The 22,334-nt window shown below is 47.8% G+C and overlaps 1 protein-coding gene across 1 annotated transcript; it reads right to left on the bottom strand.

Moving 5' to 3' along the window:
* Positions 1–3,148: 3,148 nt before the first annotated feature.
* GATA6 (GATA binding protein 6) lies at positions 3,149–22,325 on the bottom strand. The gene is made up of 6 exons (XM_026122856.2): positions 21,434–22,325; positions 17,699–17,865; positions 14,451–14,576; positions 12,959–13,046; positions 12,761–12,867; positions 3,149–4,783 (listed from the first exon to the last, which is right to left on the bottom strand). Exons 1-6 carry the CDS (start codon positions 22,323–22,325, stop codon positions 4,616–4,618), a joined length of 1,548 nt encoding a protein of 515 aa, XP_025978641.1. The 3' UTR covers positions 3,149–4,615.
* Between the last annotated feature and the right edge of the window lie 9 nt (positions 22,326–22,334).

Here is a 22,334-nt window from a genome sequence, read left to right as displayed (position 1 = left end):
TAATGAATTCAGTGTGTTTGACACAAGCCTGGAATTTCCAATGTATACAGATTTAGGAACTGACAGATCTGTCAGGAATGAAGTTCAGAACAGCTGGATGAGAAAGATTTGGAGTTCTGAGCACACAGCAAGGCTTGAACTCTGCTTTGGGTTTTTGCATCCTGCATTCAACCAATGCAGGACAGAACATATCTCCTAAATCCCTTCTTTTCTTGGAAAGAAGCAGAAGTGACATTATGTTGACGCGGGAATGGACAGTAGATTACCCAAGTTCTTTATAGCAAATGTCACAGGACTGGCACAAGGTCTGGTTTTGCAGTAAGAACACCAGCTACTTTGGCTCCTCATTTCACACCCAGATGCTGGGCATCTGATCATCCACATGTAACAAAACCCAATTATGAGTCTGGAAATAGCCAGGCACCTCTTTCTTTAGGCAACATGTGCAAGTCGCTACCAAGTCTGGTTGTCTCTGCTTTGCACAGTTCACCAGCCCAGTCCCAGCAGTTGTTACACCCTCAGATGCCTCCACTGCATTCATACACACCTGCTTATGCTCTCAATGCCCTGGTGAAAAATACCACTTTGGATTACAATACTTCTTTCAAGCACTTTGAGTAGAAAAAAACATAATTATGGTTGAGGGTCACAGGAGCACTACTAAGGGAAAGACCCTGGGAGCCAGGGAAGATTGAATCCCAGAGTAAGGCACATGGCCAGGACCAGTCTGCTCTTGAGGGGCCACCTGAGCCACGTGGATGTGAGCCTTTCAGCATTACTTGCCCTGGGAGCCTGAAGCAAATGCCTTGAGCCATTGGCCATTTAATTTTGGTTATTTCAAGAGAAAAGGTGCTAAGGTCACATTGTGCTTTTTTCTCCAAATATCATCTCTGAGCTTCATTCCGGTACTAGAGAGCCACTCTGGGGTCTTCCTGGCTTATCCAGCCTCACAAGTAATCTAGACCAGCAGTCAAACTCTTTCTTTGTTCTCCCTCAGCCCATTCCAGGGGCTGTCACTGAAGAGAAACAGGGCTAAGTAAGGAAAGCATCTGGCTGGGCAGTCTATCAGTATCAGCGCTATTAATGATGTATGAGCCAGAGCAAAGTCCAGCTCGCATACCCAGAGCTGCACCAGCTCAGCAGGACTAAAAGGCAAAATTTAAAAAGGGAAACCTTTATTTTGTCAAGCAGTCACAGCTCTAGCAATCAGTATGCTTGGAGAGCAGTGCTGGTGAGGAGGGAGGTGCTGTCTTTATAAACATTTTTCTGTGTAAAATCATCTTATAACACGGAACCTGGCTTTGAGCTCCTTGGCATCTATAGAGTAAAGCAACATGGTACTGCATTCCCCCTACCTCCTGCAGAGGGATAAAAAGCTTGATTTAGCCCTGCTTCTGGTCCAAGGAGACAAAGCATTTCATCCTGATAAGAATTAATGGGAAACACCTTCTCTGTGAAAGGTTTTGGGTTTTTTTTTTTTTCTGATATCACCTAAAGGAGCATTTTCAGCCTCAGATCCAAGAAGACTATTTTTACATAGGGCATCTTTTTATGTCTTCCAAGACTCAGTATCTGCAAGAACCACCAGAAGTTAGGCCCTAGGTTAAGGTGATGCTGAGAGCTAGGAGGGAGCCTTCTTGGGTTGTGCCACAGAGTGTCAAAGACACGTGGCCTTTCACAGGTTGCTGGCCATGGTGTCAGCATCCAGCTGCCTTGCTCTGTTGGGCCAGCAGCCCAAAACTGGGATACACTGGTCTAAAACTCCAGTTCTAAGGTAACCTCAAACAATGCAGCTCCAAAACATGCAGCCCTCTCCTCCTGCCTGGCAGCAAGTTGTGTGCAACACCTTTCAGAAGTGGCACAGCAAATTTCACCCCTCTCCATAAAAAAAAGAGAGAACTCAGGCCCCAGCTAAGGCTGAGCACTTGTCATCACCAGTGAGCAACAGCTTTTTTATCCATTTAAGTGTCAACAAAGGTTTACCACAAGCAGGGGCATTTCAGCCAACAAATGCCTCAAAGGGAAAGAGATCCACCCTCTTCTCCGCATTGTTTGCTTTTTAAACCCCCTGATTCCCTGCATGTCCCTCTTGGAGCTTGGACAGGGCTTTACATTTGTAAGTCACCAGAGCCAAGCCCACGCGGCCCCCAAGGCTGGTGTGGCGCAGGTACATGGCCCCAACAGCCCCAGGGAGCAAGGACGTGAGATGGCCCAGCACCAAGTCTGGACAAGCAGACACCACTCACGCAAGGCTTGGCCGGACCCCGCGTCCATCCCTCGGTCCTCCCAGTGCCCCCATGGTGCAAGAAGGTGGCCATGACTCTCCCAGTTTTACAGGCTGGAAAATATATGGGCAGATTCTCAGCTGGTGCAAATCAGCAAAGCTTCACTGCAGGCAAAGGAGCTATCCCAATTCATGCCAAATGAAAGTCTGGGTCGAAGAGGCGAAGAGACGAGGCCGCGGACGCTTCACGGGTCGGCAGCAGCACCAGGCACGGAGGTTGGGCGTCCTAGCTTCCTGGTCCGACAGTGCTGCCGACGTGACTGGAAATCACATACAGCATTAAGTCTTTCTCTGGTCAGCAAAGCAATGCGGAGGCCTGGTCCTCAGAGCCAGCAAGAGGTTTTCCACTCCCCTAGGTAGCTAAACATTTACATCTTCCCTTTTTTAGCAGCGGTACCTTCAGTTTTTGCTGCCCTTCACATTTTGCCAGTACACACACCATGGCTCTGCCACACTGTTTGGCTTCAGGCAGCCAAATCTGCAGTGGGTGGCAGGAGGTTTTTGTTTTGTTTTGTTTTTTTAACACAGAGGACCTTTACCTATGGTGTAAAGGCCAACTAAAATTACAACAGTCCGCAAAAGGTGTGAGATCAGTTTCCCAGGCTTTCATCAGAAAAACCTCTTGTGTGCTAAGGAGAGGCTTGTGTTGGTAGGTATGGGGCCCAATTTTTACACACTGCTAGAAGGCCCCATGAGGGCGGCTAGAGAAATGTCATATACAATACAGACTCATCTAGACAGAGTGGACATTTCCACTTGAGAACTTCATTGCAGCCCTCAGGCATGCTGTCTGGATCAGGTACATTTCTATAGCTTTTAATATACCTTAACAACTGCATTTGAGACAAAGGAGAAGGCACAGTGTACAGAAAAAAAAATGATACCCTTTTATTTGTAAAGCTCTGATGAAACAACAACTTTCCAAATGACATCCCATTTAAAAAAAAACAATGGAAACCAACCTAACTATGCGTCAGTCACACTATACAGATTGCATCCTAAATTTTAAAGATGCCTAAATATCTTATGGAGTATTTACATATGTATCAGTTAGGTAGTAAAGTTTCATTGCAATTTGTTTCTTTCCAGCACATACATATTCAATGGCTAAAAAAGCCTGGGGATGCATTTGCATTTTAGTACAAAACTTAGGAGCACATGGCTAGGGCAATTTTCCTGAGAGAAGGCTTGTTCTTTGAAACTCTTGCTTTAACAACTGGAAATACAGAAAGTGGATGGTTTTTGTTGCGCTAAAAAGCCTAAGGATGCCTAGTTAAGTTTTTCTTTTAAATTATTTACGTACCATTAAGTTAAAATGTTTACATTCATTCATTCGTATAAAAACTGTTGTTAAATCTTATGCAAATGATTTAACACTGATTGCTGCAACGCAAATTGCACTTCTTTAAAAAAATTATTGTATATATGGAAGAAAAATATCTGATTGCTACCCTGTTTACAAATTTTGACTGACTCTATACAGTTCAGCCACAAAATATGAACTTTCATAAATCTCAGTCACAGTGTACTTTAAAAGTTATAATGCAGTCTTGCAAAGTGAGTAAATATTTTAAACAACAACAAAAAAAATCTCCTTAACCAGCTCGACCTTGTGAGACTTGTACCAAACATCGTGATTTCCTCCAAAAAGGCATATTTGGGCTCCGACGCAGGAGCGCAGAGCCACGCAGGCACACTGGAGACGGAGGGCGCCCAGCGGGAGAACCGGTGGGGCGAAGGCACCAAACGTTCGGTTTGAGACGTCTGAGCTGGCTCAAGCAGTAGGCACCTCGGACGCGCTTTCAAATGCATCTCACTGTCTCTAATAATTAAAGCCTCTGCTGCCCCCTCCCCAACACTGACTGCTTCAGTCAGATGCTTGGAGGAGAAGGTGGTGAGAGAGTGAAAACAAATATACAATCAGAAAGGCAGCACTGCTGGGTAAATTGAGGATGTATTTCTGGAATCTATCAACAGGTCTAGGTTTCTCTCTTCTTTTTCTCTTTTTTTTTCCTTTTTCTTTTTTTTTCTTTTCTTCTTTTTTTTTTTTTTTTTTTTTTTTTTTGAGTGTCTATGGCTGTATTAGCTTTCCCCCGGTGGGCATTTGCTTTCCCTATATTTTTTTCTTGCATAGATGAGGAACTGGATGCTTCAGCAGAGCCTCTTTTGGGGGTGAAAAAACACCTCTGCCGCCGAGGCACGGAAACGGTGTGAAGGGAATGGTCTTTGCCGGCACGCTCGCTGCCGCCTGGGCCGCTCCGCCGGAGCCACCATGCGCGGGCACCTGCAGGCCGCCGCGCCATGCTGGTGGCCAGCTTCGTCCGCGCCAAATCACGCCAGAGCCAGGGCGCACCAGGAATCCTGTCTCACCGATGCCGTGACTTCGGCTGTGGAGGTCAGGCTGACTCCTGTGTACAGCCCGTCTTGACCCGAATACTTAAGGTTGCTGCTTTCGGGACTGGTGCTCTCTCCTGGGCCGGACATCACTGAAGAGCTCGCCTGGAGAGGGGGGAAAAGAAAAGAGAAATGTAGCTAAGTCTGCCGGCTTTGCACCCCCCTGGTGACGGTCTCCGCGGCGGGGAGGGAGCCACAGGATGCATGCGGGCATCTCTCACGACTCAATATTTGCTAAGTTAACAAAAATCTCATGGGGGCAGCCAGCTCCTCCTCCCCGTTGCTGTGTCGGCATGGTCTAACTACAGTGAGAGCAGTGTTCGGAAAATGTTACGTGACTTTCTTAATAGCAACGGAAAAGAAAAATCTTCAGAAAGATCTGGAAGTGAGACCGGCCGGACTGCGATGACAGAGCTCACGTGCATGTGTCCCACTGCCCCCTAACGGAGGCAAGCAGATGCCAATGCCGTAAACGTGACCCGGCACTGGCAGCACCGATAATTTTGGTTCAGCGGCCACAGAAGCCGGGTGTGTCCCGGTTTTCTGGCAGTGGGTGCTTAGCACCGCCTGGAAATCAGACTTAGTTGGGTCCCTCGAAACTCAAAACCTCTAAAATCGTTCTTCGCCTTGCAAAACGCTAGTCACAGCCATGTCACCTCTGTAAGGCCACTGAATGAGTTTCCCCTCTTATCTCAAGCGGAGAAACGCTGTGCCTTTGAACCAAGAGCGTTTCAGTCCCTCGCGCTGCCACCTACATGCACAAGACACAGTGCAGGGGAGCCTTGGTCGACGTGAAGACGAAATTCTGAAATGTGCTGTAATCAGTCCATGTATTTTAACAGAGAAATGGAGAGTTGCAAAGACAAAGAAACAATCATTTTTTCCATGAGGCTGAGCAGATCCACTAAAGAGGAAAAATTTGCAGTGCCAGACAGAGAAGGGGCAACATTTTCACCTGATAAAGGAAATGTTTAAGAGCTGACTTCATGCAAAATTAACTCTTGGATATGTCAACTTTAAAACCTTAATTTACTTGTTAATGGATAGTCTTCGGACAAGATTCCTTAAAAAGAAAAAAAAAAGAGAGACTATCCTTAAATCGTGACTGCAGAAGTTTCCTGCCTGCTGTTTAAGTGAAAAGTATACATATTTAATCATTTTACAAGAGTAGAGCTCTTGGCTCTGCTGGAGCCATGCCAACCTAGCTGTTCTTACATAGGAAAAGCAGGGCTTCGCTTCTTCAAAGGCAACTCCAAACAGTGCTTTACAGAGCCGTGTTTAACCCAGGTAAAACTTCACCTTCTGAAAACGCAGATACTCATTGCCAGTGATCGTTTTTTTCTGAAATAACCTGGAGTCCAGCATTTCCTTTATCTTTTTTCAAAATGTATGATCTCTACTATTCTCACACCTAGCCATGCACCAGGACCCCGCTTCACCAGTCGCTACCCAAAAACGCAGAGACTGAAGAAACAACAGCTTCCCCAAAAGACAGCCAAAGTAGCTCCATTCCCAAGAAGGATGTTTTATGTCTTATCTCTCTATCAGATACCCAATTATCATCCACTAATGAAAAATCTGTATTTCCTCTTTTTCTGTGACTATGCCCAGAGCATTCATTGAGGCAGATTTCATGCTAACCTTTGGGTCCATTTTTGGTCTTTCACCAGGCTAGGTTTTCAAAGAGGCTTTTTTATTTCTAACGTGTAAAATGGACTCCCATTAATACAAAAGACACAATTTTTAACAGACTGAGTGTCTCCACAGTGGAAAAAAGGTTTAAATTACAGTGGAGCAGTGTTTGCTCAACCTAAGCTAAAAATACTAGAAGCTGCTTTGAAAGGTTCCCGTTTGCCCATATTTGCCCCTGTTGTTCCGGGAGGCAAATATCTTATCACTACCTGTTTTTTTCCTGGCTTGGAAAATGTAATTCGCCCTTTTCCTGAGTCAGTCCCGCGAAGGTGGGGCACAGCGATCTGCCGTTTCCCTGCCAGGCTATCAGCCACCCCTCCCGCCGGCACCCCAGAAGGGAGTCCGCGGCGGCATGTCCCGTTTGCAGCCTGCCAGCCCACGGCCGGAGCTGGGCGCCACCAAGCAGCGCGGGCAGGACCTGGGCAGGACCGCCGGGCCTGGAAACCCCACCCCGGCAATGTCATGACAAAGCCAGTCAGCTTGGGCAGCTCCCAAAGTGAGACATGGAAAACAAACTTGAGCTGGCACAAAGGACACGGCTGAATCAGTCAATTGCTCGGCCCCGCTCACGCGCCTGCCTACCTCCGCCGCGAGGTCTCCGGCTTTCACGGAGGAAAGACGACAGAAGTTACAGTCACTTAGGAGAGGACATTTGTCAGCTGGCATAAGTAAGCTGAACAAGGCTCCTGAAGTCAATGAGCTATTCTAATTCACAACAGCTGGCTCCATCAATAAAAAGGCAATGGATTTATTTTTATTGCCGAAATCTGATAATAAGATAGATAATTAACTGGACCTCAACTTCCTGAGGAAAAAATGAATGAAGTCTGTTAGGAAGGACTTGTGCCCCCAGCAAATAAAGCAAGTTTGGATATATATCTGCAAAGATGGTTTAAGGATTCGACCTTCTTCCTACACCAACCAACAGGAGCATGTCATGGAGCTCAGCCCCGGGGGGTTGTCTGGCTCAAAGGTGCCGTTTCTGCAGTGGACCTGCCCACCACGCTCCCAGGGACATCTCAGCTAAAGGCATAGAGGGATCTGGACCCCTGTCTCCTCCCTAATCCCTATGTCAGCACCCCTGAACCAAAATTGCACCCACTAAAGACTGCCGTGAGGTCAGAGATGGGCTGTTCAGCCTGTGCTGGCCAGTGCTGGGGGAAGAGTACCAGCATCTCTGGCTGAAACACTCCCGCTTTCTTCCACCCACTCCTTCCTCTGCCGCCCGCCTGACACGGAGCCTGGTGCACAAGGAGAGACGCCAGCCCTCTGCCTCACCCCCCCCCGCCTTGGCAAGTGAGATGCAAAAGCTCCAGACAAGAAGTTGCGCTAACAGTTGGAGGTGGTGGCTGAGAGCCTTGATCTAGACCTTTGCTCTGTCAGATGGACCTTTGCTCCATCTGCTTTGAAAGTTCAAAATGCTCCATGAATTTTGGACATAACATTAGGTCTGTAGCAAGCTAAGTCTCAGCTGATAAACTGCTCTCTCCCTTTTCTATTTGCATAATTTAATTTTGCTACACTTAAATGGTAACTGTAGTCGGCTGAAACACACTTGCAAAAAATGCTTTCACATATAACATATTTTGGCAAACCTCAGTGAGGTCCTTAATTTTCCAGCCTCTGTCTCCCTTCAGTAACTGCCATCGCCACTAAGCGCACTGTCTCCAAATACTGTCACTCCCTGTTTTCTTAAGAACAAGTCTCAATACTGCAAAACCAAAGCTTTTTCTCTGATTTAGTGACCATCTTCCTACATAAAGTTGTAATTTCTCACTGGTCCAATTGATCCTTTTGTTTATCTCACAGATGCATAAGTTTATATATCTTCTAATCTCTCCTTTGTATTATAGCAACATAAATCTGTGGATAATACTTCATTAATTTCCTAAGGGAGGCAACTTCCAGCGTGGCTTGGGAAAGCTGATGACCCAACTGCTGTCGAGGGCTGTGTGAGTAATTGACTTTATTGCTTTGGCAATAAAACAAAGCAAAACAAAATGTATGTGTCCATATGCATATATGTTTTGGGTGGAACCAAAAGTACTCTTTTTCCTTGTTTTTCCTTGCTGAAACAAAAAAAAAGTAATTACTTTGTTCCGTTTGATACAAAATGAACTGCTTCCTTTTGGATACATGTATAAGCAGCAAAGCAAATGAATGACTAAATTTATGAAACTGAAGAGGGAGAAGAAAGCAGCATCCTATTTTGTCCAAGATTTGAGACTAGCAGGGAAGAGGTAGGAGACTGAGATTCATTTCCATTCTCTGCCAGAGAGAATTTTAAACTGGCATATCACATCTGCAGGCATAATGCCTTGACTACCAGACTATTTGGTATTTTAGGTTGCCATGTTCCTCATGCCTCCTGTTGATCTTATTCCACCTGGTTTAAATAAATATTTATTCATACCAAGACTGAGGCACCGTGTTCCCATTTTCCAGGTGAAAGTCCTAACACCCGCATTTGGTGAGTCTTTCCCACGGATGCTCTGTCCCGACGACTACTAAATTATTCTATACCAACTGAAATCTTATCATCAGACAGTCTGAAGGACCCTCGGCCATTCAGCTTTCCAGTATCCAGGCGGTTAGGAGGTTTCTTTTCTTTAAGAGGTCAAGCGTATGAGTTTATCCACACTCTGGCAGATACTGTACTGAGGCTGATTACCCTATATCCTGCATGAACATCCTACCAATCCACTGCCTGAAAGGGAGCAAATGGCAACACCTCTGACAATCTCATGAACCTAGTTCAGAAAAAAACAAAACAAATGCACACAAATTCACATATTCAGTGAATTCAACCCAGATCGTCAATAAATTTGGGGACAGATAGAACTGTATTTTCCTCCCAGCTCACCACCTGCCAGGATCATTTCAGTCATCTTTCTCACTTTCCATACTACGCCACTGAAGATCCAGTCCTGAACCACTTCCAAAAGTAAATGTCCAAAGGAAGTAAATACTAGTGTTACCCGCAACACAACTGTCCCAAGTTACTATAGATTATGGTCCTTCTGAGAAAGCTCCAAACTGGAGGCAATGGGCGCAGTATAGCCTTCAGAAGGAAGAGCTCCTCTGGCACTGCTGTGCCCTTACTGACATCAGCTCTGGCTCATGGAGCCTCCATGTCCTGCCATAAAAAGCAGATTTTACAGCAGTTTTCTTACTGCCTTTTAGCCTAATAAGGGAATAAAGCACTTGTGGTAATCACAGCAATTGCAGCCCCTGCATGGAAATGCATGGGTGTGCACCAAAGACTGCGTCCTTCGTTTAGCAAATTTTTCCGCATAGCTTTTTTCTGTACAGTTTCAGCAGCATCAAAGGCAGAGCAGGTATAGATACAGATGCAGGCTATCTGAAACCTTCAAATTTTCTTTTTATGGGGATGTTAAGCAACTTCATATATCACAGAGCTGGACCTTTTCCATATTAGTAACACAGGACACCCAGTACTTATACTGCTTAGGAAAACAGAAATAGGCCAAAATCCTGGATCCAGATGTGAATTTGGCAAATAGCCCTTTTACAATGGGACAACAAAATATCTCCGATCCAAACGCTTCTACATTTTGGGATCTCTGAAATCAACTTTGTGCCCGTAGCAATTCATTAATCATATCTTTTAAATGTTTAAACTTCAGCTGGAACATAAAATCAACATTTAAGGTTCTTGCTAATTTGTCTCAAAATTGGCATCATATAAAATTCCCTTCATAAAATGGACAGTCTCAAAGACATTTCACTGAGTAATTGCTGCCCTTCTCTCTTTCTGCCCTCTCCTCTTTATTTTACTTTTAAGAGAGATAAAAAAGGTAGGGCAAAAAGTGAATATTACTGACACAAATGAATTCTGCTGAATTTCATTTCCATCAGATTTCTACATAACAAGGGACTCTTTTGGCAGCCTCCCATAAAAGGCATAATAAATTACTTTTGTACCAGTAAAGGAATTCGTTTTCTCTGATTCATTTAGTAACAACATTGCTGTGAATTTCAGACAACAGTTTCTAAAACGTCATCATATTTTTTCTGCCTAATGTCAACTTGGCATTTTTCCCCTCCTTACAGAATAAGGACAGGAGAAATAAGAACAAAACCCAACAAAAACAAACTACCCGGCCAGCTGCATGACGCGCAGGGGAAGAGCCAGGGCCGCTCTTCGAGCAGGTGCCCACGTTTCGGGAACATCACCAGCGCCGCTGGTGGGAATCGACACCCTTCTTGTTAAAGCCACCAAAGACTAGAGAGCAGGAGCTCATCCATCCCCCTCGATATGGCCGGGGGAAGTTTGTTTTCCTAGCGCAAAGCCATTGCCTGTTCTAAGAATAAATACAGACCTTCGGGCTATTGACGCGTCAACTTGGAAATCAAGGCAAATAGAAGTCTAGTGTAGTATCTAGTCTAGCGTTTCAGCATGTGACCAGATTAAAGGCTCCATCACTCTAAAACGCTGAAATCCCTTTCGGGGGAAGTCACCGCTCCCGACAACTTCAATGGGCCTCACGAGCACTCGCCTCCCCCCAGCACCGAGGCCCAAAGCGATGATTTCACTTCCTTTGCAGCTAGCGACCGTCTTCCAAAAGGATGTTAGCGGCGACAGCATCGCGTCTTAACGGCTGCCGCTTCCCACCGTCAGCCCCCCGTCTCCCCCTTCCCCATGCCATGGAGCTGGGACGCAAGAGCAGCCTCGGGGTTTCTCTGAGCTGCTCTCAATTGCTAAGTTGTGCTCAGTTGCAACTGTAAAAATTATATTATAAATTGTGTTGCTGCAAATTAAAGATTGTTAATACCAGTTTTGATACAGTCCCCTACGGAGAAGGCAGACAGCAAGGGAGGCAGACTCGAACCGGACAGGAAAGCAATGGGAAGGTCAGGAAAACTGCATCTCCTCTAAACAGCCTCTCCTTCCTTGAGCAACATTGAGCTGTGCTACCTACAGCCCTGCCCCGGGACGTGGTTTGGATTTTGCTTATCATTCTGCCCATTGTACAAATCTCACTACACCCCTCAGATCAGTAGGCCTGTTTAAGGCAATCAAAGAAAAATTTAAGGTGAATTTGGCTGCATTTTTTTCTTTGCAAATACTAGGCAGAGGTTAAAACAGTGAATAGTTGTTCGCTGGGGGGAGCCTGAAACCCAGTAATAGTTCACTTTTTGGTTAATGTTTCTCTTTTTTTGATGTGATCCGTTTATTTTATTGGACTGACAGGATTTTTTCACGTCAAAGACAAGCCCTGTTAATAATATCCTTGCCTGGCAGCATCAGAACCAAAAACCCAGTGCCTCTGAAAGTGGGTGGCCCTGTCAGTCCACGAACAATCACGTTTGCTAAAAATGGTTTTTCTCCCCTCGTACAATGAAACTTTGTAGGTCAGGAATTAAACCAGTGAAAGGAATTTGGATGTGGGAACGCTGAGACATATTGAAAAATAGTTATTATAAACAATGTCTTCTTTTTATTAATAAAGGAGTAAAGAAAGCCACATTAGGAAACCTTTTCAAAGAAATTATGTGGCAGATTAAAGGATACAGAAGGCCAAAGGAGTGAGTGTGGATATGGATATGTACAGGCAAGAGGTCAGAAATTAATCTATATTAAGCTATGCAACCTTAACAGTAGTATTTGTTATCACACATGCTAACTGAGTGAAGAAAGGAAGTTTGCAATGGCGTGAATATGTGGTGTAAAATAAGGGTAAAAGCAAAGCAGGAGATGCCAGGTGCTCCTCTGGAGCTTGATACAGCCAGATGCTGAGCATCTGTAATCAACGGGCTTCCCTCACTTAACTTGCCCTGGGTCTGCATCAGGGTTTAGGCGCAAAACAAAAGCCACTTTGCTTCCCTCAAGGCAGCGGGATAACGTTTTTCTGGTTTTCGCTAGTCATTTGGGATGACGCATGCAAATGCATATATATATGTGTGTGTGTGTGTGTGTGTGTGTGTGTAAAAAAAACAGCTTTTGGAAAACAGGAGAGTGGCAGTGCCTTGAACTACAAATTCTCATCAGAGCATATCTGAAAAAATGAGGTAGGTGCACAATAGTTTCTTTAAATGACCAGTTGGGCATGATATATTATCTTTGCCCCAAAAGAAAACTTCTGAAAGAGAAGAATCTAAACTTTTCAAAACAAAATGTCTTGGGTTAAGCCATGGCTAGCTTAATCATAAAAATTATATAGGTCTTAATTAAGGGGTTTGTAAAGTACTTCAGCTTGTCGTTCTGTTTACAATTATATGTAATATCCTCCGAAAATCTTGTTCCAGTATCAGCTAACAAAACTGAAGTTTGTTTAGATTATTGTTCTGCTAGATAAGATAAAAGCTGTGATAACACTGCACAGTGATCAGCTTGCTTACAAATACAGATACTGTGTTACTACTTACCCCTGAGGCTGCAGTTTGTGTGCTTGGAGAAGCATTTTTGCTACAGTCATCTGAGTTAGTAGACGACGTGGATGTTGGAGTCATAGGAACTGCAGTAGTACTGTTACCTGAAAGATCAGGAACTGACATTAAAAACAAATATTTTCCAGTCAGGAAAAACACTCTCACAGCTCAACTGCCTTATCTTTTTATATTTACCAGAGCATGCCTTTGACTTATTTATGTTCTTAGGTTTTCGCTTCCTGGTCTGAATTCCTTCTTTTTTCATAGCAAGGGGTCGGGGAACCTGAAAAAATTAAATTTCCACAGCAATCATAAGGTTGCATATCTACTCTAATCGACAAAAATCAAAACTATACTGTAAGGTCAAACAGTGATGCTGAAAATGTCCGTTAAGTCATGTATAGCAAGTCATTTTTCCTTTGTGGTGGTCGTGATTCCAAAAAAACCTTCAGATTTTATTTGGGCAAAGCAATGAGTTGCTTCAAGGGGTGTTTAATCTGCATAAAGAAAGCAGGAAAGCTTTTTTCCTGATGCTGGCTAAATAGTTTTTCAAGCACCTCTGTCAGGCCACACGTTAACAACACTTTTACGGAAAAAAAGGCATTGTGTGGCCATAGGACATACGAAATTAAGTTGGATGGCACATATCTGGCCCCTGATTCCTGATTCTGGTGGGTTAGCAATTATCTTCAGTGGCTGCTCCAGGAAAGCAAGAATGCATAAGAGGAAAAAAAAAAGCTCTGCTCTTCTTCCTGTGGGCCAGCTATGCAAACCAGACCAATACCCATAAGCGCTTTAGGACAGAAGCTTTAGGACATGATCAGCTTAATATTTGTTCTTATAAGTAGCTCTGCCCCGATACAGCTTCATAGTGTCCAACTTACATTTATAGAGAAATGCGCTCAAAAATCTGCTTTGTGTTCTGCAACATCACAACTATTATACTGGTTTACTGGTATACTAAAACACTGGTTTAAAATATATTTTAACTTAATGATAACATAAGTTTGGGGAAATACAAGTCAGGTATACGCTCACTACAGTTATAATGTTTACAACTGTGGTATAATTTACTTTTTCCTCAAGGACTAGACCAAGTACCAATCATTTCTAATGCCCGAGCTCTTCAAACACTTGTGCTCGGCTGTAACTTAATCCACAGGGGCATAACAAATTCCAGGTCTCACCCAAAACATATTCCATCATATTCAAGATAGAGTTATTTTCCTCCCATATTATTACCCGTCAAAGGCTGGAATTACATTTAAAGTTTTGCTGCCATAGCTATGTCTGTCTGGACTATGAAAAAATGTCCTTTTGGAGGTCTAGGGCTTTTTTCCTGCTAAAGAGCTGGTTTAAATCGCAGCGGCAAGAAGAGCTCTGCCGCGTTTCCAGGGGCAGCTTCCCAGTGCAGATCCATCGGGGCCGCTGCGACAGCAAACCCACCGTCAGCCCCGCAACTTGCTAAAAAGGTCTAACCGTTTTCTAACGACGGGCATTTTCAGGCATTTTATTGATTTTTCAACCCATTTGTCATTTCCTAGCGCCTCGGTCCCAAACCGCGAGCCGGCACCATGAGAGTCAACAGAAACTTTGCCCCGGCGCTCGGGCCGGCGGGTGCCGCCGGCGCCGCGCATCAACCCGCCGGCGCCGGAGGCTCCCGCGGGCTCGCGCCGCGGCCGCTTACCCCGTGCAGCTTCATGTAGAGGCCGCAGGCGTTGCAGACGGGCTCGCCCTCGGCGTTCCTGCGCCACAGCGTGGTGGTGGTGGTGTGGCAGTTGGCACAGGACAAGCCGAGCCGCCGCGACGAGGGCTAGGGGCAAGCACAGGGACACACCAGCGTCAGCGGGCCGACGGCACCCAGCCGTCCGCAGCGTTAGCGGTCGCGAGCACGAGAAAGGAGCCGAAAACACCGCGGGGGTGAGAGGAGCTTTTTTTACAGCATTTCTCGGCGACGTCCCCGAACTGAAAACTTATCACCCCCATTTCGGAGACAGGAAAACTGACGTTAGGAGGCTGCAACTCTGGACAGCCGTCAAGACCAGCAGGCATTAGCCCTTTCTCCGGTATGAAATATCCTCACCACAATCCCGTCAAACTGGAAAAAGGCAGATTATTTCTGTGCTTCTCCCCTAGACTTTTTAAAGCCCTCTCCCCCTTACACGACACAGCACCGAGCTGCGCCTCAGGGCTGCACGCTTTTCTTCGGACAGGCCATAGGGGCCGAGGACAGCTTTCGGGGCAGAGAGCGCATAAAACGGCGTCAACTTCATAAAACGCTATTTTTTTTTATCATGGCGCAATTTTATCGTCGTGCGAACGCCAGCATGCCCCAGGAATGTGCTTCACCGAGCCGAGCTCTCGCGGCCGTCAGGAAAGCTGGGGTGCGACAGCAAGGGCCGTACTGCAAACACACCGTTTATGACACTCTTCCGTGGAGTTTGGAGCCAAGGTGAAGCAACCTTGTATCAGAAACAACCATATAACCTGGAGCTTTATGGCTGCAAGCTGTATATCATAAGTGAAGGCAGTCCTCATAAACATGTGAAATGAAGGTGACTGGGTTATAAAAGTTCCTGTAACAAGTGATCTCTTTTACGTTCATCTCCAGCAAAGAATTCCAGCTACATCATAAATCTATTATTTTTCAAAGTATCGCAGCGTCAAAAAAGAGTAAAAAACTCGGTCACTAGCTCGGAGTCTGGCAGCCGAACAAGTTTACATGGTGAAGTCAGTTGTGGAGAATTGCGTTAAGCTTACTCTGGCTATAAAGCGCCTGTAACTGAAATTACTGACTTATGGGTACTATGCCCTTCCTCTTGAATCATTTACTGCTGGGCTGTTAGACATACTCGGTCACCTTTGATACCACAGCGCTGACTGCCACTTGGGAAACTGATAAAAATGTTTTAAGAATGAAGAATATTCCAGTGTAATAACCACATTTCTTCAAGCTTATGTGTTCGACTTTCTGTCACAGCAAACTGTCATTTTACACTGCAGCTCAAAAAGAACCCAGGACAAAAAACATTTATTTTAATTTTGAATCAGTAAGTCATTAGTAAGTGCACGGAGATAAAAATGGCCAAATGTAATACAGGCTGAAGTATATGGATTTATTTTTTAATCTTAAAAATCCAATTCATGTTAAAATAGAATGTTTGCTCTCATTAATAAATATACATGCATGCCGTGTCAAAACCGTGCTCCTCAAATCAACACAAGTGTCGTATGGATCAGGTAGAAAAAAGTCGGTCTTAACACATATGCTTCATTTTCTTTCTTTACGAGTAAAATGCTGTCAGATGATTCACTCTGTTAAATCTTTCTTTCTTTTTTATGCAATCTGGTATAAATCTTGATGTATTTTATTTCTACAGCTTTTGTCCGTTCCTGTATCTAAGCAAATTTTTTTTTTCTGGCAAGTTTCGAAGCTGGAATGACTTTTCTGCTGCAGGAATTTTATCAGAAACTTCAGGGAAATCCAAACATGTTTAGCATTTTCAAAACATTTTCCCTTCTCACCTACATATTTGCAACTGTACGAACACTCAGTCATGCTTGATTTATAGTTACAGCCAGTATACTTGGAATGGGTTGTTACACAGGACTATTTCAGATGTATTTAGCCGAGGTGTCAGACCAAAATCAGGCTGCAGTTTGACTGCATTTTAGCCTCCTTATCCCGATTAAAGAAAAGGAAAGGAAACAAGCACGGAGCCGCCAGAGCCGGGTATCAGCTAGCTGAAATCTGCATCGGGCCGAGGTGCTGCAAGCAGTCGAGCTCTGACACTTCCCGCGAGCGGCAGACCTGGCCCGGCTGCGGCATTTGTCCCTGTTAATTAGGTAACACCTAGCGTAATGAAGCTTGCTGGATGGCCGGCTGCAAAAAAAAAGGGGCACCCAGCAGTAATCAGCTTCTGGCTTAAAGTTAAATTAACTCTCGGGCTTGAAGGCACAGCTTGGAGCAGACGCGGGGCTGCCCTGTAGGCGCTTACTGCCTGTCCCGATTATCTGGTGTTTGGTTTTCTCTGCGCCCCCGTAACAAGGCTAAATCCAAACTGTCGTGAAATAAAGGACGGGACATGTCTCAATGCTACGAAAACAGGGCCGGAGCGAAGCAGCCGGCGCGACTGAAAGGGTCTTGAAAGGCTGATCAGCTTGGTACAATGCCTCCGCGCATGAGGGTCCAAACATCAGCTCGGATTATACCGGCATGATTTATTGTAACTCGCTCGGCAACAGCCATTACTGAAGAGGGTATTCTTCTCCTCTGCTGACCTCCTCCCAGATTTGCTAAACATAATGCGCAGTTCCCACTTGTTAAATTTTCCCCTTGCCTATTCAGTGCCAGCCCGAGTTATAAACAGGGGTTCTGGTTTGTACTATTTATTTCCCCCCCTAGTTTTAGGCGTATATTTTTAGACAAATTGCCTCTCGTTTCTTCGGAGTGAAACAAAACAAAGGCTATTATCATTGTTTAAACAATTGGTTTTCTTTGAATTATATACAAAACTTGCTTACATTCCCAAGGATCGAGCTCTCGGCAAACAAAGCAGGTCTGGAGAAATTCCTAGCCCACTGAACAAACAATATCCAACCTTGGATTTTTTTTTTTTTGGAAACTTCCAACATCTGCAGCACGAATCCCTTCAAACCCAGCGACGGGGCCTGCCAGCTCGGCAAGCGAGACCGCGCGTTGCTGACCCACGGGGCAGAGCCCGATTTGGCCAGCCCACACGTGGCCTAGCCGCGAGCCTGGGGCTGAGCACGGCTGGCGGCTCCCTCACCTGCGCTGCGAGCATTTGCTTTTGCAGCCAGGCAGCGGGGAGGATCACCAGGATGCTGCGCCCCGAGCACGTCCGTCGCGGCCCGACCCGCTGCCCCAGCCGGGGGCTGCCTCCTGCACTCAGGCTGCCCCTTTCCTGCACTCACCACTCTCTTCTGGGGCTTGATGAGGGGCCGGCTGAGGCCGTTCATTTTGGTGTACAGCCCGCAGGCGTTGCACAGGTAGTTGCCGGTGCCGTCCCTCCTCCACAGCGGGGTCTGGATGGAGCCGCAGTTGACGCACTCCCGGCTCTCGGACAGGTCCTCCAGCAGCTCTGTGCGGGCAGGGAGCAGAGAGGACGTGGGGTCAGGCAGGGCTGGCACCGCTGCGCCCCGCGCAACACCCCGCGCAGCCCCCGCGCGTCCCTGGCCCCACCGGCACAGGATGCAGGCAAGCGCTGGGAAACTGGCACCAGCTCGAGCAACAGGCACCGACAACCCTGGGAAAAGTCATCCCCCGATGCTGGTCACAGCATATTGATCGTTATTAAAAATCCCCCCCCCTTTTTTTTTTAACCACACCAGGTTCGGTCCTGTTGAAAATCAGAGTGGCACCAGTGCTCTGCCGGCTCCGGAGGGGCTCAGGGAAAGGACTCTGCAGCCCCCCGATCCGCAGCCCCCCGGGCGCCCCTCTTGCTCCCGGCACAGGATTTTGCCCATCGAAAATCTGGCCAAAGTTGCCCCGGGGCAGATCCCCCGGGGCTGTTTCGAGCAGAGCTGGTGGCAATGGCCAGTCCCAGAAAAGAGCAGCAAAGACAAGCAAGGAGTGAAAAGCCCAAGGTGGTGCCCTCCGAGCAGAGGGGGTTTTTTGTACTTTACTGTTTTGGAGGTTACCCCAAAATTCTCAGGTTTCCTGTCAAATTACCCAGTATTTAAAGCCCACCTGGGGGCTGAACTGCACCACCACTGAAAGTGGCCTTTTTGCTAACTATTTCTGCAGGTCAGGGCTGGACAAAGAGTTTTGTTGTATGAGATTCTTATTTTCAATGCTTTGCCACTAGTAAAACTTCAGTTCAAGGAGCATGTTTTGTGAATCTGCCTTTGCTAAGTCAGCAATGGGAACGACCACTTCAGCTCGTTTATTTGTTCAAATTCAACCTCGTTGTTAGGAAGCAGAGGAAATGGAAAAATATGTAGTATTCTACCACCCTGCTCTGATAGCTCCTGGACACTGAAAAAAAGGTCTGCATGTACGGCAAAGAATAAAGAGAACCCACCTATAAAAGCAAACACCTTCCCCCCGCAAATCTTTATATTCTTGTTCTGACTCACCTCTCCATATTTTGGAGGAAAAATAAGTGAGCATTTTACATATACCATTCTAGGCTGTGCAGCAATTTAAAGGGAGTGTTTTAATTTCCACAACAGCCTTCAAGTCGAGGAGGAGAGAGTCTGTTACAGAATTATAGCTTGGCGGTCGCTTTTTGCTTCCTTTATCCCCTCCGCTACCTGACTTAATTCATCATTAGTTTTTCCTTTATGTTTCGCTTATTAGCTTTGGGCGCTGTAAAGTGAAAGAGTTCTTGTAAATGTCAAGCAGCTTTCGCTACAGAAGCCTGATGACAGGGCACGTATTGAGCTCAGAGAGAAACACGGGTTTGTCCGTGCCCGCCAGCATACGCTTCTCTCGTCCCTTCATTTGCAAAATATTACATGCTAAACGGGAATCAGGACACGGCAGAGTCCAGAGAGCACAGTTCAAATTACGTTGTCAGCTTGTAACTCCTAACACATCACTAAGATTTATTAATCTTTGCACTAAAAGCGCCGTTGAATACTGTAATCAGTAAAATGCTTAGGGCTTCAAGGACGCGGGAAGTTAAACAGTTATTTGTCTCGACTATTTACTTTAAAACATTACCTTCGTGCCCACAGAAAGAAATCCTGCCACGGTAATATTTCTCGGGCCTTTTTTAGTATTTTCCCTTGGGGGCGAGAAACATACTTTTCCCAAAGGAAAGCAAAATACAGCGTTAATTTTGGACAAATATTTAGTACTTCTGCGAATACCGTTAAGAGCGCTGCTCAAACCGCCCGACACTTCGCCTTAAAAACCCTGCGGGGGATCGCAGCGATCCGCACCGTCCCTGGCCGCTGACACCGCTACGGAAACCGCGTTAGCGCGGCGCCGGCTCCGCTGCCGCGGTCTCCCTCGCGGAAACGGCGCGGCGGCCGGGGCTGCCCCGACCCCGCGGAGGGTCACGCACCGCGAGCAGCGCCGTCCGCGGACAGCGGCGCCGATACTGGAAAGCGCCGGCACAATAAGCGTCATTATTATTCTTGCAGCGTTACAAACGCGCGTCCACGGGGAACCTCCGCCGGAAACCTCGCAATAAAAGGGCGTTTGTCTCCGAGGGAAAGTCTCCGGGAGAAGCCCTGGGGCTACGCGCGTTATTGTACCCTCGCTTCTGCTTTATCAGGCGAGAGGCACCGTGACAGCGCCCGGGACGGCGCAGGGAGCCGGCGCGGGGCTGGGGGCGGCCGCCCGCGGCTCATGCGACCTCCTGCCCCGGCCTCCGCCAGCGCCGCGCTGTGCCTTCCCGCTGCTCCCCCGCTGCCTTCCGCCAGCCCCTGCAACCGCCTCTCTGCCCCCAGAGCCTTTCTTTTTTCTTTTTCTAACTCGCAGACTCCAGCCTCGACAGTCCGCCTCCTAATTTCACACTCTGACTTTCGGAGGTCGAGTTAAAAACTCGACTTTCCTGCCGCCAGGGCTTCTCAGCTTTGCTCCGCTCTTCCTCAAAAACGGAGCCGTCTTCCCTCCCTCTGTCATGTCAGCAAACGCCAAGTGCCTAAGCACCAACGCCTGCATCAGCCAGGTAGCATCAAGCGACAGCAGGACCGTCGCTTATATTCGTACAGAAAGACGGAAAGAGCCCAGGTAATTTTCTACTACACTATACTGAAGGAGAAAATTACACTGTGTATAAAATATACCTTCCTGGTGGGCAGCTGATGATTAAAGCAAACGTGGACCAAATGCATGTGTGCGCGCTTGTGTGTGTATACACATACACACAAACACATATATACGTGTGTGTGCATATATATACACATATCCCCGCACACATCTATTTCTCGATATATACATACATATTTGTATTTGCACATATTTTCTAAAGCTGAAGAGGCTGCAATAATCGTTAATCTTTCTATATTTTGTTAAAGCATTGCAGACCAGCCTCCACTCCTACCATTAACGCAATGACATGGAGAATTTCCTTAACTAAAAAAAGAATGTGACAACCATAAAGCGAAAGTAAAATTCCATCAGTGGGTGCCCTCTTTTAGCATCGGTTTTTGAACGGGATTTCTCACTCGCATGAGGCGGAAGGGGGGCGGTTTTGCTTTGCTAGGCTTCTTTTCTTTTTTTCTTAAACGAAGCCACGAGCAGGTTTGCATTCGAAATATCAGAAACCGGGGAAGGAACCCCCCGCAATTTTGCTGAGCAGAGAGGAAGGGTTAAATCGCGGCGAATTTCTCCCCGTTTCGTCACCAGATTGTCTTATTTAGGGAAAGCAGAAATGTTCGTTTGGGGAGGCGGGGGGGGGGGGGGGGGTTTAAAGCGAGGCGATGCGTTTTGGAAATGCCGGCTTCGCAACACGGACTGCAATACGGCTAACGACGCCGCTTTGGCGGGTTGGGGATTTTAGTGTCCTCCCAAGGCAGCGCAAACGAGGAGAGCCGCTTCCAGCCCGGAGGAGAGGAGAAAAAGCCGCTTTCGCGAGCGCCCGAGCCGCAGCGCCCCGCGCGCGAAACGCGGCGGCCGAGCCCCCCCGGGCCGCCGCTCCCGCCCCCGCCCGCCGCCGCCTCCCCGGGCCGCGCCGTCGGGGCGCGGGCTCCTACCTGCGCTGGGCGCCCGCACGGGGAGCGGCGCGGCGCGGCTCTGCAGGCAGTGCAGCATGGAGTTCTCGAAGGGCGCCGTGGGCCAGGCCGGGGCCAGCTGCGGCCCCACGTAGGACGTGTAGTGGCCCGGGTAGGATCCGTTCAGCGGCCGCGCCAGCGGGCTGTACTGGTCGCGGGCGCCCAGGGCGTTGCTGTAGCCGCCGGGCTCCCGGGAGGCGCCGTTGGCCACCGGCGGGCTGGGGGAGTAGGGGAAGCGGCCCGAGGGGTGGGAGCCGCCGGCGGCGCTGTACGAGGGGCTCTCGGCGGCCGGCTGGGACCAGACGGCGTGGCCGCCGCCCGGGTGGCTGGGCTGCGCCGCGCCGCTGCCCTGCAGGTAGGGCAGCGTGGGCAGCATGGAGCCCACGCGCGTCGTGGGCACGTAGACGGGCGAGCTGGGCGTGGAGTGCATGAAGCCGCCCGGAGATCCGTCGTAGGGCGTGGGGCCCTGGGCGGCCGAGATGGCCAAGGTCTGGTACATCTCCTCGGGCTGCTCGGCGCCGAAGGCGCTCAGCTTGGCGCCGCGGCTGGACCAGATCAGCTTGTTGGTTTGGTCCAAATCCGTGAAGAGCAGGATGTCCTCCCAGCTGGGCAGGCTGGAGGCGTGGGGGGCTCCGAAGTGCACGTAGGGGGCGAGCAGCGACCTGCCCTCGGCGCCGGCGGGAGGCCGGCGGCCGCCGTCGGGCTCCGGCAGAGGAGTCTTGGAGGAGCCGCGCTCGCCCTGCGAGCAGCCGGAGGAGGAGGACGGCGACGGGGGGGCCGGGCCCGGCGCCCCGGCCGTGAAGGGGCAGGAGGAGCCGCCGGCGTCCGCAGCGCACCGCTTCACCACGCACCAGCCGCCTTCAGCCACGGCCATCCAGGTCCC

This window comes from Dromaius novaehollandiae, chromosome 2, assembly GCF_036370855.1.
Source record: "Dromaius novaehollandiae isolate bDroNov1 chromosome 2, bDroNov1.hap1, whole genome shotgun sequence".
NCBI lineage: Eukaryota > Metazoa > Chordata > Aves > Casuariiformes > Dromaiidae > Dromaius > Dromaius novaehollandiae.
This window is presented reverse-complemented; position numbering and strand designations above follow the sequence as displayed.

What these genes read in the sequence shown, in the direction of transcription:
- GATA6 (XM_026122856.2), bottom strand. Translation starts at nt 22,325, where the DNA reads ATGGCCGTGGCTGAAGGCGGCTGGTGCGTGGTGAAGCGGTGCGCTGCG. An exon ending in TCAAGCCCCAGAAGAGAGTG is followed by an intron (nt 14,577 to 17,698) that starts GTGAGTGCAGGA and finishes GCTTGCCCCTAG; the next exon opens with CCCTCGTCGCGGCGGCTCGG. An exon ending in TCTACATGAAGCTGCACGGG is followed by an intron (nt 13,047 to 14,450) that starts GTAAGCGGCCGC and finishes TAATTTTTTCAG; the next exon opens with GTTCCCCGACCCCTTGCTAT.